The sequence below is a fragment of the Rhincodon typus genome, chromosome 10, assembly GCF_021869965.1.
Source record: "Rhincodon typus isolate 14 chromosome 10, sRhiTyp1.1, whole genome shotgun sequence".
NCBI lineage: Eukaryota > Metazoa > Chordata > Chondrichthyes > Orectolobiformes > Rhincodontidae > Rhincodon > Rhincodon typus.
The window spans coordinates 66,025,765-66,044,352 of NC_063341.1; the positions used below are offsets into that span (position 1 = coordinate 66,025,765).

Genomic DNA, 18,588 nt, shown 5'->3' on the forward strand with positions numbered 1-18,588 from the left:
CCATCAAGTCAATTTTAAATCCAATTAGCTAGCTCTCCCTGGAGTCCATGCAACCTAACCTTTGTGACTAGCCTGCTGTACAGGACCTTGTGAAGATGTCTTACTAAAGTCCATGTCGACAATATCCACTGCTCTACCCTCATCTATCATCTTGGTTATCTCCTCAAAAAACTCAAGACTTGTCAGAATGACTTCCCGAGCACATATCCATGCTGACTACCCCTAATCAGACCTTGACTTTCGAAATTAATGGTTAATCCTGTCCTTCAGTATCCTCTCCAATAACTTGCCTACCACTGATGTCAGGCTCACTGGCCTGTACTTCCCTGCCTAAGTCTTTGCTACCTTTCTTAAACAATGGAATAACATTAGCCACTCTCCAGTCTTCCAAAACTTCACCAGTGGCTAAAGATGAAGCAAAAATCTCTACAAAGGCCTCTGCAATTTCTTCCCTAACTTCCCACAATATCAAAGGGTGGATTTGATCAGGCCCGGGGATTTATCCACCTTAATGTACTTTAAGGCTGCAAACACCTCCTCTCGAGTAATATGTATGCAGTCCAAAACATCTCCACTTGCTTTGCTTATTTCCTTAGCATCCATGATTCTCTCTTCAGTATACACCGAGGGGAAACATTCATTAAAAAACCTCCCCCATTTCCTGTGGCTCCACACAGACAGCCAAGCTGATCTTTAAGGAGACTTATTCTCTCCCTAGCCACCCTTTTCCTCTTAATATAGCTGTAGGATCTCTTGGGATTATCTGTAACGTTATTTGCCAGATGCATCTCATGCCATCTCTTTGCTCTTCTGATTTCCCTCTTAAGTACGCTCCTACACTTTTTATAGTCATTTAGGGATTCACTTGAGCCCGATAGCTTGACCCCAACATATGCCACCTTCTTTTTCCTGAAGAGAGCCTCAATATCCCTAGTCAGCCAGGGACCCCTAAACCTGCCATATTTTCCCTTCATACTAATAGGGACATACTGTCCCTGGACTCTTGATATCACACTTTTAAAAGCCTCCCATTTGCCAGTCATTCCTTTTCCATCAAACAGACTCATCCAATCGACTTTTGCTAGATCCTGCCTAATGGCCCCAAAACTGGCCCTGTTCGAGTTCAGTATCTTAACCTGTGGTCGTGTCCTATCTTTTTCCAGAATCTTGTTAAAACAAACAGAGTTATGGTCACTGGACCCAAAGTGCTCTCTGACTGACATTTCAGTCACTCCCGACCTCATTTCCTAAGAGGAGGTCCAGTGTTACACCCTCCCGAGTATGGCCCTTTACATATTGATTTAAGAAACTTCTTTGGACACATTTGACAAATTTCACTCCGTCAGGGCCTTTTATACTTTGGGTAACCCAGTCAACACAGGGGCAAGTAAAGTCTTCAACCAACCAATACTCCTATTATTTCGACAGGTATGTGCAATCTCTCTACACATTTGCTGCTCTCGTACCTGCTGGATATTTGGGGGTCTATAATACCATCACAACTGAGTGACCATCCCCTTCTCATTTCTAAGTACTAACCATGTGGCCTAACTTGATGACCCCTTAAGAATATCCCCTCTAAGCAGTGCTGTTATGTTCTCCCTTATTGAAAGGGCAACTCCCCGCTTCTCGCTTCCTTGTACTTCCGTCATGCCTTTAGCTTATGTATTTTGGAACAAGGCCAGTCCTGCCCTTCTCTCAGCCATGTTTCTGTTATGGCTATAATATCCCAGTCCGCAGAGCCAATCCATGCCCTGAGCTCATCTGCCTCACCAGTTAGGCCTCGTGCATTGAAATAAATGCATTTTAAACCAGAAATTTTTTCCCTCCCTTTACTGTGCCCTGGCTATCCGGATTAGTAAGCTTGCTTTTGATGGCTAATGTATTTTCCCCTGACTTCTTGAAGGCCCCTCTCTCAGAGTCCCACCCCACTGCCAAACTAGTTTAAACCCTCCTGGGTAATACTAGCATATCTCCCCGCAAGGATATGGACTCTCTCTGGTTCAAGTCCAACCCATCCTTCTTGCACAGGTCACCTCTACCCCAAAGGAGATCTCAATGATCCAAGAACTGAAAACCCTGTCCCCTACACCAGCTCCTCAGCCACGTATTCATCTGGCCTATCTTTCTATTTCAATCCTCACTGGAGCGTGGCACTGGGAGTAATCTGGAGATCACTACCCTTGAGGTCTTGCCTTTTCTACTTCTTACCTAACTCTCTATACTCATTTCGCAGGACCCCATCCCTTTGTCTACCTAAGTCACAAATGAGTGGTATAGGAATTTGTTTTTTTTTAAACATTCATTTGTGGGAAGTGGGTGTTGCTGGCTGAGCCAGCATTTATTGCTTGTCCTTTAACGCCCTTGACGTGGTGGTGGTGAGCGGACTTCTTGAATCACTGAAGTTCAGCTATTGTAGGTAGATTTCAATGCCAGTGTGGTACCAGGTACATAGGCCATATATCCCAAAGACTAACTAATCATATCAAACAGCATATTTTCAACTGTTCATACCAAGCAAGGTACTCATTGCACCCAAACAGCTGCCCTTGCGAAATTTGTAACCATGTCTAACATTAGGAGAGGTTCTGGAAAAAGAACATATATGGAATACAACAGCACAGCACAGGATTAGGCCCTCTAGACCACCATATCTGCACCAAACATTATGTCATTCTAAATTAATTCCATTTGCCTGCACATGGTCCTTCTATTCTCTGTCTGCTCATGAGTTGAAAAGTACATGCAACGTGCCTTAATGTCTACCGACCAGTGGCTCTGACTTCCTTAACCATGAAGTGCTTCAAGAGGCTGGTCATGGCCCACATCAACTCTAGCCTCCCAGCCTGCCTTGATCTCCTACAATTTACCTACTGACAAAACAGGTCCCATTTCCATACCCTTCACTCATCCCTGGAGCATCTAGACAACAAGGACACCTACATCAGACTCCTACTCAGACTTCAGTTCCACCTTCAACACCACAATCCCCTTCACACTGATCTCAAAACTCCGAGACCTAGGTCACAGTTCCGCCCCTCTGCAACTGGATTCTCAGCTTTCTGACCTACAGACTGCAGTGAAAATAAGCAACTGCACCTCCTCCACAATAACCCTTAACACTGGAGCCCCTCAGGGATGCATTCTCAGTCCCTTCTGTACTCCCTGTATACCCACGGCTCTGTAGCCAAATTTCAAACAAATGCCATCTACAAGTTTGCTGATGACAGCATCGTGGCAGAACAATATCAAAGAGTTATGAATCAGAATACAGAAACGAGACAGAGGGCTTGGTGTTGTCATGTGATGTTAACAACTCTTCTCTCAAAGTTGGCAAAACAAAAGAACTAATCATGGACTTCAAGAAGAAAGGGGGGAAAACATACCCCCATCTACATCAACGGAGCACAGGTTGACAGCATCAAGTTCCTACAGGTGACGATAACCGACAACCTGTCCTGAACTTGCCATGTGGATGTGATCGTCAAGGTGGCACAACAATGCCTCTTCTTTCTCAGGTGCTCAGGAAATTCAGCATGTCAATAAGGACCCTCACAAACTTTTACAGATGCACCACAGAAAGAATACTATCCAGGTACATAACGGCTTGGTACAGCAATTGCTCTGCCCAGGTCCATAGGAAACCACAGAAGGTTGAGTGCACACCCCGACCATCACGGAAGCCGACTTCCCATCCATAGACTCCATTTACATTTCTCGTTGCCATGGAAAGGCTGCCAACATAGTGTGTTAACCCGTAGCAGGTAGACTGCAGCGATTCAAGGCGGCACTTCACCACAACCTTCTCAAGGACAATTAGGGACAGGCAATAAATGTTGACCAGCCAGCACCACCCACATCCACGAAATGAACAAAACAAAGAAGACCCCTTCCATCCTAGTAATGCTCTCCTATGACCTCTTCCATCAGGCAGAAGATACAGAAGCATGGACACAGGCACCAACAAGTTCAATAACAGCTTCTTCCCTGCTGTTATTAGGCTGATGAATGGACTCTCTAACTTCAAATAATATTGATCTTGCTAATGTTGAGGTAACAGTGTGGAGCTGGAGAAACACAGCAGGCCAGGCAGCATCAGAGGAGGAGGAAAGTTGACGTTTTGGGTTGGCACACTTCTTCAGAAACAGGGAGGGGGAAGGTAGCTCAGAAATAAATAGAGAGGAGGGATGGGGCTGGGGAAGGTAGGTGGGATGGTGATAGGTGAGTGCAGGTAGATAGAGTGGTGGGGATTGGTTAGTGAGGTAGGAGGGGCGGATAGGTGGGAGAGAAGATGGACAGATTGGGTCAAGGAGGCGGGGGAGAGGGGATCGGTCATGGGATGAGGCGGGGGTGGGGAGATTTTCAAAGTGGTAAAATCCACATTTAGGCCTTTTGGCTGTAGGCTCCAGGGGTGGAATATGAGGTGCTGCTCCTCAAGTTTATGGGTGGCGAAATTCCTGCTCCACTGATGCTGCCTGGCCTACTGTGTTCCTCCAGCTCCACTCTGTGTTATCTCTGATTCCAGCATCTGCAGTTCTTACTATCTCTTGCTAATGTTGATCTTGCTTTGCGCACCTCCTGTGCAGTATGATCCATATGCCTTGCTCTGTCTAAGCACGCTATGATCTGTGCATCCTTGTTTGCTATGATCTGCCTGTACTGCTCACAAACAAAGTTTTTCACTGTACTTAGGTATATGTGACTACATTAAATCAAACATCTCTTAATTATTGCTATCGCATCTGCTTCTACCAAGCTTCCAAGCAGCACATTCCCGGCACCTGCCACCCACTTATATAAAGATTTTATTCACACATCTCCTTTAAACATAGATAACAAGGTGTAGAGCTGGATGAACACAGCAGGCCAGGCAGCATCTGAGGAGCAGGAAAGTTGCCATTTCGGGTCTGGACCCTTCTTCAGAAAAAAAAATTCCCCTTCTTACTTTAAACTTATGCCCCATAGCACTTGATGTTTGTACCCTCGGGAAAAAAAAAAATGGTCCAAACACCAACACTATCCATGCCTCAGCCTTCAACGCTCTAGTACAAAGAATCTAACTTTGTCCATCCTCTCCTTGTAGCTAGTACCCTCCAATCCAGGCAACATTCTGGTAAACTTTTGCACCCTTTCCAAAGCCTCTACCACCTTCCTATAGTGCGGCGACCGAAACTGTGCATAATACTCCAAATTTGGCCTAATTAAAGTCAATATTGCAGCTGCAATATGAGGTGCCAACTTTCATACCTGTGCCCTTACCAATGAAGCCAAGCATGTTGTACACCTTCTTTATCATCTCATCCACTTGTGTTGCCACTTTCAGGGAGCTATGGACTTGCACCCCAAGATCTCCCTGTATATCACTGCTCCTAAGGGTCTTGCCATTTACTGTATACTTTTCCCCTGCAACTGACCTCCCAAAATGCATCACCTCACATTCATTTGGATTAAAATCTACCATTTCGCTGCCCAACTTTCTTACTCATCTATATCCTGCCGTTTGACAATCTTTCTCACTATCCACAACTCCACTATTGTTTACGTCGTCTACAAACTTATTAATCAGATCACCTTAATTTTCATTTAAATCAAATGTATATATTACAAACAGAGGTCCCAGCACTGATCCTTGCAGAATACCACTGGTCACAGAACTCCAGTCAGAAAAACACCCTCTGTCCTTTACGATGAGGCCAATTGTGCATCCAATTTACCATGAATCCCATGTGACTTAATCTTGTGGATCAGTTTACCATGAGATGGTAATAAATGCTTTATTAAAGTCGATATAGACAAGATTCACTACCCTACAAATATCAAACATTTTCATCACTTCCTCAAAAACTCAATCAAATTTGAGACAAGATTTCCCCAATACAAAGCCATGCTGGCTATCACCATTAAGTCCTAATAGGTTTGACATTTGCTAGATAATCTGAAGTGTGTGAAGAATTACGCTAATAACCAATTTAAGATCAGTTGGGCCTGCAGTGTGGTGGACTTGCGTGTACTGGAAGCTACATATACTAAAACACAGGGCCCTGGACTTTACAGACAGGAAAAATAGCTTGGCAGGAGGGTGGGAACCAAAGCAAACGTGAATTGACTGAAAGGGAACTGTGGTTGCGAAACAAAGCAGGTCTGTTGGACTGAAGTGCATCTGTTTCAATGCAAGACGTGTAACAGATAAGGCAGATGAACTTAGAGCTTGGACTAGTACTTGTAACTATGATGTTGCTGCTATTACACAGACTTGGTTAAGGGAGGGACAGGATTGGCAGCTTAACGTTCCAGGATACATATGTTTCAGGCGGGATAGAGGCGGATGTAAAAGGGGTGGGGGAGTTGCACTACTTGTTAAGGAGAATATCACAGCTGTACTGCGGGAGGACACCTCAGACGGCTCATACAGTGAGGCAATATGGGTAGAACTCAGAAACAGGAAGGGTGCAATCACAATGTTTGGGGTTTGCTATAGGCTTCCCAACAGCCAGTGGGAGATAGGACAGATACGTAGGCAGATTCTGGCAAGATGTAAAAGTAACAGGGTGGTTGTTGAGAGTGATTTTAACTTCCCGTACATTGACTGGGACTCACTTAGTGCATGGGGCTCGGATGGAGCAGAGATTGTAAGGAGTATCTAGATTGTCCAATTAGGAAAAGGGCCGTACTGGACCTAGTAGTGGGGAATGAGCCTGGCCAGGTGGTCGATGTCCCAGTAGGAGAGCAGCTTGGGAACAGAGATCTCAATTCTGTAACCTTTAAAGGTACTGATGGTTAAAAGATAGGTGTAGTTGTCAGGGGAAGGTGCTAAGTTGGGGGAAGGCTAATTACAACATTATTAGGCAGGAACTGAAGAATGTAGATTGGAGGCAGATGTTTAAGGGCAAATCAACATATGGTGTGAGGGAGGCTTTCAAGTGTAAGTTGCTGGGAGCTCAGGACTGGCACATTCCTGTAAGGATGAAAGATAAATACGGCAAGTTTAGGGAACCTTGGATAACGAGAGATATTGTGAGCCAAAGAAAAAGGAAGCATTTATCAAGGCTAGGAGGCCGGGAACACATGAAGCAAGGGTGGAATACAAGGAAAGTCAGAAGAAATTTAAGCAAGGAGTCAGGAGGACTAAAAAGGGGTCTTGATAAGTCACTGACCAACAGGATTAAGGAAAATCCCAAGGCTTTTTATACATACATAAAGAGCAAAAGGGTAGCCAACAGAGGGTTGGCCCACACAAGGACAGGGAAGGGAATTTATATGTAAAGCCAGAGGAAATGGGCGAGGTATTAAATGAGTACTTTGTGTCAGTATTCACCATAGAGAGAGATTTGGTGGTTGAGGAGTCTGGGGAAGGGTGTGTAGATAGTTTGTGTCATGTTGAGATCAAAAGGGAGGTGGTATTGGGGGTCTTGGAAAACATTAAAGGTAGACAAGTCCCGAGGGCCTGATGGGATATACCCCAGAACACAGACGCAAGGGAGGAAATTGCTGGGGCTTCGAGGGAAATCTTTGTATCCTCACTGGCTACAGGGGAGGTCCCAGAGGATTGGAGAATAGCTAATGTTGTTCCTTTGTTTAAGAAGGGTGGCAAGGATAATCCAGCTAATTACTGGCCGGTGAGCCTTACGTCAGTGGTAGGGAAATTACTGGAGAGGATTCATCAAGACAGGATTTACTCCCAACTTGAAATCAGTAAGTGTGTTAGCGAGAGGCAACATGGTTTTGTTAAGAGGAGGTCATGTCTCATTAACTTGGTTGAGTTTTTTGATGAAGTGACGAAGATGAGGGTAGGGCAGTGGATATTGTCTACATGGACTTCAGTAAGGCCTTTGACAAGGTCCCTCATCGCAGACTGATACAGAAGATAAAGTCACACAGGGTCGGAGGTGAACTGGCAACATGGATAAAAAACTGGCTCGGTCATGGAAGACAGAGTGTAGCAGTGGAAGGGTGCGTTTCTGAATGGAGAGTTGTGACTAGTGGCATTCCTCAGGGATCAGTGTGGGACCTTTGCTATTTGTAATATATATAGATGATTTGGAGGAGGATGTAATTGGCTTTGACCAAAAGAACACAAATCGGAACTGGTATAGTTCATAGAATCCATGGGTTTCCAATGCCGGAGACTGGATATAGAGTTGAAATAAAAAAGTCAAATGTTAAGTGGTCACAGGTACAGATACAAATCCTGGCAACTGCAGAGTGGCTCGGGCTTCAATCAAGGATATGCTACAGTAACTCACTAATGACAGCCTCTGCTTTTGGAGGAAAGCCAATACACGCCTCAACAACTAAGAAATCACAGAAAAAGGAAATTTTCTCAACTCAAGATATGAATGATCAGGAACCAATTTTGGAACAACATGCCTTAACAGAACAGAGTACCAACAGTCAAACATATAGTTTTACAATCATATGATCTCCCAGTTAGTGCACACATCTGGCAATGAGGAGAAACAGAGTAAGTAAGCAATTTGAGAAATTAGTGGCACTAAGACAGAATAATTTTTAACTGAAATCTTATTTTTAAATAAGACTTTTTTCTTTTTAGAAATTCTTTTTAAACCTGATCTTGAAGCTGAGCAAGGCGATCCTTCTGTTCTTTTCTTAAACTGTCGGAGCTACTTTCAGCAGAGAAACTGTCACTATCTTCACTTGATGATTCAGTGAAATGAGTTGTGGATTGTGCCGATGATGCAGCTTTAACAGGCTCAGATATTTGTGCAAATAGCGTTTCAAAAACATCCTGTTTTAAAAAAGTGGATACAGATTAACTGGAGAACTAGTTTAAAAATAGGTTTCTTCTAAAAGATCGTTTTTCTCTCTGAAGGTTTATGATATATATGCTACATAAGTGACAAAGGTGACAGTTTGAATGAAGTACAGGCTAAGGTTTTGCACCCAATCCTCCCTCTCATGCTGCTGCACTTAATTACATGACCTCAACTGAGTAGAACAGTGCATGGAAATAATTGTGTTGGGATAACAAAATCATTTAAAACCTCAAATGCCATTCCAAATATCAACAAAAATTCATGTTTTAGCTCAAATGTGCCAATTTGATAATTCAAGTTAGTGCAGCAGCTTTAAGAACAGGAGGATTCAGGATTTATAACTCAAACTTTTCTTTTGATGCTGACATTGAAATTTTATTGTAATCAGTTGCTCTCCCTTTGTGTTACATCCACTCAACCAAATCCAGCATTAAGATCAGAGTTGTATGGAGTGGGAGATGGAGGAGCCACAAAGGCCTGTAAAATTAAAACTGCTCCATGGCCAATATTCAATATACAGAATCTGACTATGAATAGTGACTCAAAACATGGTGACTCAGGCATGTTACTGGTTAACTGTCACTTATAGGTGTGACAGATACTGCAGGCAACAATTATACCATGTAGGAGGTAAGATTTTGCAAAGCATTTTTCTAGGTAATTCAGCAAACAATTAAACTATTGATTATGAATGTTTGTCACAATCGTGGATCATAATGCCAGATCACCTACAAATTCAACTTTTTATTACAGTTTGTTTTTAAAAAGTGATGACATATAGCCAAACAAAAAAAACCCCCTGAAAATTCTGAGTAATTTAGTTCAGTGACTGACTGACTGGGAGGCCTGTGTAGATTATCCCCAACCACAAGACAGACCATGGAACATTATGCCTGATGGGTGTCAAAGGAGCTTCAATGAAAAGGAATTCAGTCTGCAACGCACACTCCCTTTAAACTACAGTTAACCACGAGTTAACTCGGACAATGAAAATATTGGGAGAAAAAAAAAAAAAGAGAGCAGTCTGGGTGAGAGAAAGAAGGTCTCTCTTTCTCTTTGCTTAAAGTCAGACTGAAAACAAAACCTTAGCTACAAAGGATCAGGCCTATTAGCTGGCCTGCAAATCCAAGAATCTCAAAATCAATTGCTTGGCTAGCAACATCATGGCTGTCCTTCATATAACTCTGATTTAGTTATATATCTTTATGCAAATTTTTTAGACTCCCCTCATCTCTGATCTTTATGTATTGAATGGATTCCTTTTGTGTTTAATAATTAATAAATTCTTTCATTAACCTAAGAAAGCCTGGCTCAGGCAGCACCTATGAAAACGTGCATTTCATCTTTATGGCTGGTCACTTTTGGGGGAAAAAAGTATTTACAAAAGAAGGGATCCTTTTTAAATTAATCTTTTTTGTGACCAAAGGAAATGGATGCATGAAGATGGGAGCCAGTTCATCCTTTTTCACTTGGGAGTTGTACAATTTAGTGTATTCCATGTGGGGCCATAATAACAAAAACAAAAGTTGCTGGAAAAGCTCAGCAGGTCTGGCAGCATCTGTGGAGGAGAAAACAGAGTTAACGTTTCAGGTCCAGTGACCCTTCCTCATGTTACTAATTTACGGCATCCGCAGTTCTTTTGGTTTTTATGGGGCCATAATAAATTGGGTGACCTCACTCAGGGATCAGTCATTAATATTAATTTTTCATGAATGGATATAACATTCTCTTACCTGAAGCTTTCTACCCATAGTTACTACTTCATGGTCTGGTGGATTATACTTGTAACAGTTCAAAAACATTAATCTCACATCTGCAGCAAACTCCTGGCTATTTCTGTATTCTTGGTTGTTCATTTTTCTCTTGAAAAAGAGAAGTTGAAACAAAATTTGTTAGAACATCAAGTATATCAAACTTTGCTCGTTGATTTCAGCACAGAAAAACTGCCTGGATTTCCTCTCCTGAAAAAAGAAAGGATTTGATATTCATTAAAAACTTTGCAACTTTGCTTAGAGTTGAAAAATGATCTAAAACTCCACAATGGTCAAATATAAATCACAAACCATAGTTGTGATTCCTTGCATTAGTTGATCTCAATTTAATTTTAGTAACAATGCAAATCATTAATACTGGTTGAAGAGACTCAAGGCCAGGAACAAGCTTACATATTGCTTACAACTTGGTAAATGCTAGAAATATAATTGCAGTAACAGTGCATTTAAAAAATGTTTCAATTTTATTTTGCACAAGGTCCAACAAACCACATCAAACATGACAACACTAATGGGAGTTATACGCATCATGCCAAAGCTAAACACTTAGATGTTTTCATTATTGCATTTCAAAATCAAGCTATAATCTGACTCCAGATTATACTGGGACTGCTAGGTTCCTATGATGTCCCTTCTTTTACAGCCTTAACTCGAAGATTTGCACCTCGATGCTTAATTGTGTTGAACATTGCCTAGTGTGGCTCGAGAAACTAATTCTTGCATGTCAGTCTGTTGTATTTGCTACAGAAAACGACAGTAGTCAGAAATTCACTGGCCTGTTTTCTCAAATTCTCTTCTCACCAATTCATTTTTGTTTTGATGGACAGTGGAAGAGCTTGTAGACATACAATTAGCATGCAGAGATAGTAGGAACTGCAGATGCTGGAGCATCCGAGATAACAAGGTGTATAGCTGGATGAACACAGCAGACCAAGCAGCATCAGAGGAGCAGGAAGGCTGACGTTTTGGGCCTAGACCCTTCTGTCAACAACACATCTCCAGGCGTAAACCTTCAGTTTACTTAAAGTACATCATCTTGATAGAACAAATAATTCTTCATAAAAAGAAAGCAAAATGAAAAGAGTTTTAAAAAAAAAGAACTGTGGATGCTGGAAATCTGAAACAAAAACAGAAATTGCTGGAAAATCTCAGCAGGTCTGACAGTATCTGTGGAGAGAAAGCAGAGTTAACATTTCAGGTCCAGTGACCCTTCTTCAGAAACCTGAAGAAATTTCAGAAATTAAGTTATTCAGTTTTACGTGATGACTGTATTCATGCCAACTATATTACAAGTTTATGCAGTCATTTTTCTTTACAGGAGGGCTACACAATTACCAGTATCAACATTAGTCTGGTCTACATCAGTTAATTTCCACCAGCAACAGGAACCGGTCATGACATGTGGTCAGTTTGCTGTACAGAAGGTCAATGGGTATATATCCATTATCCATCTGTCTAACGTGGCTCAGTATTTCATCTGGATGGAATTAGTATGCTCCAGAACTTCTGAATTAGTCAACTTGCCCTGCCAAGAAACATCAAGGATAGGGCTCAGAAAATGGCAATGAAAAATGTTCAACTCTTTCTCCTGCTTAGTGTGTCACTTAGATCTTATGCAACAGTGATTCTAGCATCAAATGATAGATTGCTGGTGATTGTGGAGCTGTCCACTACCTTCAGTATCACTAGACCTTAAAATTTTCCTTTCAATATTCATCAGAGTCAGAAATACAAATGCTTGGTCTTAAGTAGTAATGACAATTTTGTGTGACAACAATGGACAAAACTTTCTGAAGATTAATTTAGTACAGCGTAATACATTAACAAAAATTATGAGGGCTTAAACAGCAAGATTTACTTCAAAACATCAAGAGGTAAATAAGGGTGAGCCCTGCGGACTTACTCCCCCTCTCTAACTGCCTGGAGAAGGGGGTAGTAAGCTGTCTTCTTGAACCTCTTGGGACGTAGGGACATGCTCAGTACTACTACAAAAAAAACTTCATGATTTTGGCGTGGCGACAGTGAAGTAATGGTGATTTACTTCCATGTTAGGATGGTGTATGGTTTTGAGGGGTACCTGCAGGTGGTACTGCTTCTATGCATCAGCTGCCTTATCCTTCTAGGGAGACTTCACAGGTTTGGAAGATGCAAGCAGTCTTGGTGAATTACTGCAGTGCATCTTGTAGATAGAATATACCTGTTGACTGTGCACTGGTGAAGGAAATCAAAGTTGAAAATGTCAGATATGGTGCCAATCAAGCAGCTTGTTTGGATGGCGTCAAGCATCTTCAAATGTTGTTGGAGTTATACTCATCCAGGCAAGTTGGAGTATTGCATCATACTCCTGACTTGTGCCTTGTAGATGGTGGAGAGGAAAGGAATCACAGTTACTTGCTGCAGGATTCCTAGTGTTTGACCTGCTCTCATGTACATCATATTTACATGGCCGTTCAATCAATACCCCCTGAATGTTGACAGTGGGAATTTCAGCAATGGTAATGCCATTGAACAATCAAAGGATGAAGATTAAAATCTCTTAGAGTATAGTATTTATACTACACAAGTACCAAGTAATGACTATTTATCACTTGTCAGCCCAAGCCCAAAATGTTGCCCAAATCTTGGTGCATGCGTACACATACTGCAGCAGTATCTGAAGTATGATCAGCACCATTTACCATTCTTCAATCATCCCCATTTCTAACATTATGGATAGAGGGAAGGTTATTTATGGAACAGCTAAAAATGGTTAGGGCCAAAGCAATATCTTGAGGAACTCCAGCAATGATGTCCAGGAGCCGAAATGATTAACCAACAAACACAACCACCTTTTGTGCTGCATGTCTCTCCAACCAGTGGTAAGTTTTCTCCGATTCCTACTGACACTAATTTTGCTGGGGCTTTTTAAATGTCTACTTTGTTGACTGTGGATTTAACGCAAGGGCAGTCACTCATCTCTCATTTAAGGTTAGCTCTTTTGTCCATTTTTGCATCAAGGCTGTCATGAGATGAGGAACCAAGTGGCTCTGGCAGAATCCAAATGGTGCGTCAGTGACAGAATATAGCCTTTGCAGTGTCCCATGCCCTCAGCTATTTATTGATATCACATGGTATGAATCTAATTGGCAGAAGGCTGGCATCTATGATGCTGGGGACTCTAAGTGGTAGAGATGGATCTCAACTTAGCACTTTTGGCTGCAGATGATGCAAGTACCTCCAACTTGTCTTTTGCTCTGATACGTTGGGCTACACTTTCATCAAGGAAATGGATTTTTGTGGAGCCTCCACCTCCTGTTAACTATGTATTTGTCCACCACCATTCACAATATGGCAGAGCTGCAGAGCGTAGATCTGATCTGCAGGGCTAAAGAACCTCACAACCAATCTGTTGACCCCTGCTTCCACTGTATGACATGGAAATAGCCCTGTGTTGTAGGCTCACCAGGTTGAAATCTCATGTTTAGATATGCCTGGTGCTGCTGCTGCTGACGACGACGCTGACATGCCTTCCTGCACTTTTCATTGAACAAGGAAAGAACGTCTGGCTTGATGGGAATGGTGGAGTAGAGAATATACCAGGCCCAGAGATTACAGATTGCTGTTGAATACAACTCTGCTGATTACTCACAGCACGTTTTAGATGCCAGTATGAAATTGCTAGATCTGTTTGAAGTCAGCCACATTTAGTATGGTTGTTGTTTTGCACATCTTGTGACAACCCTAGTTGAAATAGTGTGCTGGAAATTAAGTCCTACTATTTTATTATAACAAATGCATTCTCTAACATATGACAGAAACAGATTACTAATGCAGACAAACTATACCCCCTTTAAATCAAAACATTCATTCATGGGTAAAGGTAGTATTTTTAAGAATGTTGTGGTAGAAAACAAAAATATCACCAAGGCCACGAATCAAAGTTAAAGTCAATGGAATGAGATGGCTTTTCCCAATTTTCATTGTGGCTTTTGTTGATGACATTGCAATCCTCAATTCAATAGCTTGTCTTGGCTCGAGCTAGAGTGTTATTTCAATTAAAAGAAACTGCACTATTTCACTTGCTGAAGGCTTCTTGTAAGTCTGGTGATAAAGTGCCACTTAAGCAAATCCAAGCCCCATTGCTAAGCTAACAAAGTGTGGATCTAGAGGAACACAACAGGCCAGGCAGCATCAGAGGAACAGGAAAGCTGACATTTCAGGTTGGGACCCTTCTTTCATAGACACCTACCACCAGTGGATCTCAAATGTATCATAATCTAGGTTCCAGTAAAGTTATATGTCCTTGTGTAACCATTAAGTGATCACACAGTTCCACTTTCCTTGGAGTGGTGAAGAAAAATCCAAACTTCCACTTTTTGGTTTTTATTTCCCAAATAAAACATGTAGTCTAAAGGCATCTTTGATGTGATGATCGGATCTTGTCTCTGAAAGACTACAGCGATCACTACTATTGATCATGGCAGATACATCTATGACATGTAGATTGGTGAGGATGTGATCAAGTAAATTTTTCCCTCTTCTTGGTTCCCTCACCACTTACTGCAAACCCAGTCCAGTGGCTCTATCCTTCAGGACTCTGCTAGCTTGGTCAGTAGTGGAGCTATCGAGCAACTCTTGTTGATGGACACTGAAATTCTCCACCCAGAGTACATTGTACTGTACCACTATATTGACTGGTCTGTGGAGCTGGTCTCCAAACTTTGGCCCAAATATCCAAATGTTGGCCAAGATGACTTTGCAGAGTCAACAGGGTTGAGTTTGCCATTGTTCCTAGTGCCTAGGTCGATGTCAAGTGGTCCATTCAGATTTATTCCTTTCTTTGTGTCTAAGACCTTTGTCTGGGTTGAAGTTTACACACTCTGATCAAGTTTCAGGTGGAAATAACGTGAGCAACTACTGTTGGATATTGAAAACTAATCGGATACAAGTCTCCTAGAATACTTACTTTAATCACGATGCAATGTAAGTAAGCTGACAAAGTTTATGCAATGCCAAGTGAGTACAGTTAATGACATTGTACAAGGGGGGACGAAGAATAGGACTGATGTGGATCAAAGTACCAAATACCTTGAGCGGTGACTAAAATTTCAGAAGAGAAAAAAATTCTACAAAACCTCTCCTGTCACAAAGCCATGATAGGCACAAATGAAACTTCAATGATCAACCAAAACGGAAAATGTAACCCAGTGGCTCAGGGATAGTAATTTCAAACTTAATTTTCCTCTTTCATGCCTATAAAACTAATGTACTGGACACTCTACATTCTCAAATCATTGTTATAATGCTCTTAACATCAAGTACTGACATAAAACACAAGTAATTCACTTATGAAACTGATCCATCATTTACAAATCAGGACCTTGATGTAGATACAATTTTACTTCACCAGAGATAGAACATTAAAGTAAATACAGTGAAATACTTCAGATTTACCACAACCTTTGGAATACAACTCATTCGAGGGAAGCATTAGGGGAAAAAAAATTCTAGTGACAAGATTATACTGCAATGTCCTGAAGACTCTTCCCACCAGCCCATGAGACACAGGTATCATTAATGAGTCCAGTATTTTTCTACATCCCTAACTGCGCTTGAACTGAGTGGCTTGCTAGACCTTTAGGCCTCAAAAATCAACACTGTGGGTCTGAAGTCACATATGGGCCAGACCAGGTAAGGATGACTAATCTCTTTTGCTAAAAAGGAAGTCACCAGATGAATTCTAATTTCGTGGTCACTATTACTGACTAGCCTGTAATTCCAATTTTACTGATTAAATTCCACCAGCTACCTTGGTGAGATTTGAACCCATGTGACCTGGGTATTAGCCTGGCCCACTGGATTACTATTCCAGTGACATTACTACAACACCACCAAAACCCCTAAAGAGTTGGAATAATTAATGGCTCCCTGGAGAGCCATTTGAGTGTCTTGACACCAGTTTCAATTAGCAATGAAAACAAACTCTTCATCGTGTCAACACCATCCAGGACCAACGCAGCTTGCTTCATTGGTATCATATTCACTCCATCCACCACAGGAACAGTACACACTACTGCTACTATCTACAAGATGTTATGCAGAAATTCATTAAGGCTTCTCAGACCTCATTTTCAAAATTTATTCATTCATCATCATCTCTGACAAGGGCAGCAGATACATGGAAACAATACCACTTGCAAGTTCCCTTCCAAGGCACACACAATCATCACTTGCAAATATATCACTGTTCCTTCAGTGTTGCTGAATTTTGGAAGTCCCTCCACAACAGCATTACAGTATTTGGTGTAGGCCTACCTGCACCAAAAGAACTGCCGTGGTTCAAGAAGGCAGCTCTCCACCACCTTTAGATGGGCAACTAGGGATGGCTGATAAATGTTGGCTAGCCAGTGATGCCCACATCCTGGAATGACTAAAAAAAAAAATTAAGAGTTGTGGTACAAAGTTGTTACAAACTGGAAAAAGTCAGAACATTCCAAACTATGCATGACACGTAGTCAGAAAACAGAGTTAACATCTTGAGTCCAGTGATCCTTCCGCAGAACTCTAAAGAACTCCAATTGTTAAGAAGGGTCACTGGACTTGAAACATTAACGATTTCCTCTTCAGATGTTGCCAGACCTGCTATGGTTCTCCAGCAATGTTTTTGTTTGCTTCACAGCTCCAGCATCCACAGATCTTTGTACAGTTTTTCATGATTTACGCCATCCTTTTCACTTGGAATTTTCCCACCTTATGTTTTACTGCACAATACTTGGTCCAGTCCAGTTTCTTTCAGGTTCCCTTTGCTACACGATGCCATTATCATTGTATCAATAGCCTCTTTTTCACAAATATACTAAACGCAAGTTTAGCACTTATAAAACAAGCAATGTGAAGACTCCACAGCCCCCAAAGGCTCAGATTATGATGGCTATTAATGCACCAACCTATTTTAGTGTAAAGCTGACAATGAAATGCAAGACAGCTTCAAAATTTGAAAGCATTTAACTCTGCTATACAGGATCAAAAGAACATATCCAAATATGGTTTATGGAAATTGACTACCTTATGAAACAGATGATAAGCACTTTCCAACTTTATTCAGTATTGAAAGGTCTGGAGAGTGACAGAGATGAAATTAACTTACTTTCACAGCACTAAGGTCCATGGGATGTTTAATAATATCATGATAATCATGAAGTCCCAATGCTTCAGCATCCACCGGCTCATAGAAAGGCCACGCATATGCTGCGTGCTTCTTTGCAAACATTTCTTTGAGAATATTATTGCAAAATTGCAAGTGTGTTGTCAACTTTTCTTTTTTCCTAGCTGGATGCTGTTGAGAATCTGGTAGATCCTTTGTAGGCGGCTTACTTGACTGACTGATTTCACTCAGGGTGCAGATTTTTGTAGGCTTGTGATCCGAGTGTACTGGCGAGGACGCACTACTCATTGTGAAAATTGAAGTAGTGGGTGTAGTAGTGTCTGCCTTCCTTTTAATACCTTTCTTTGCCTTAAAAAAGGAAAAATTAATACATTAAAGACAGCAAGTTCAAAAAATGAAACAGGTGAACAGGAGAGATCAAGCCTTTTCCCTAAAGTTCAATCGCATCTATTCAAACTCTATTCAAAGTATTTCAATACTTTCTCCATTATAACACTTCCAATGATCTCTTCAAACACACACCAATATACACTTGGCAAGCAAATGTATTTGCTGAAACCTAGTGCCTGGCTTAATTCTCAACATTCAAGTAGCCTCATCTAAATAATTAGATTTGGATTGTGCTTCCACTTAAAACAATTCAGGATTGTTCCTTCAGATTTTAAAGAGTTTTCAAAGTAGCCAACAAGAAGTTGAGTTGAAAAGACAGTTTAGCCAACATTTAGTACAAGACTTCATCTAAAGAAGGTGGAGTTCAGAACACTGATTTGGAGGAGTTACAGGCCTCACTGCTACCTAAATTGCATTCTAACACATCATCAAGATTGCATAGTATTTTGGCTGACAGCATAAACTTGACACATTTTCCAAACAGCGGCCAGAGGAGTAAAGAAATAAC

At 41.5% G+C, this 18,588-nt stretch overlaps 1 protein-coding gene across 2 annotated transcripts in view; it reads right to left on the minus strand.

Moving 5' to 3' along the window:
• The window catches only part of LOC109915168 (bromodomain-containing protein 3-like), an 80,542-nt gene that overhangs the window by 46,971 nt on the left and 14,983 nt on the right, over positions 1-18,588 (minus strand). For both annotated transcript variants that reach the window (XM_048602118.1, XM_048602119.1), the window contains exons 5-7: positions 17,673-18,038; positions 10,508-10,636; positions 8,567-8,746 (exon numbers count right to left, since the gene is read on the minus strand). In XM_048602118.1, the coding sequence (XP_048458075.1) occupies positions 8,567-8,746; positions 10,508-10,636; positions 17,673-18,038 (675 nt within the window). The remainder of the gene's footprint in view (positions 1-8,566; positions 8,747-10,507; positions 10,637-17,672; positions 18,039-18,588) is intronic.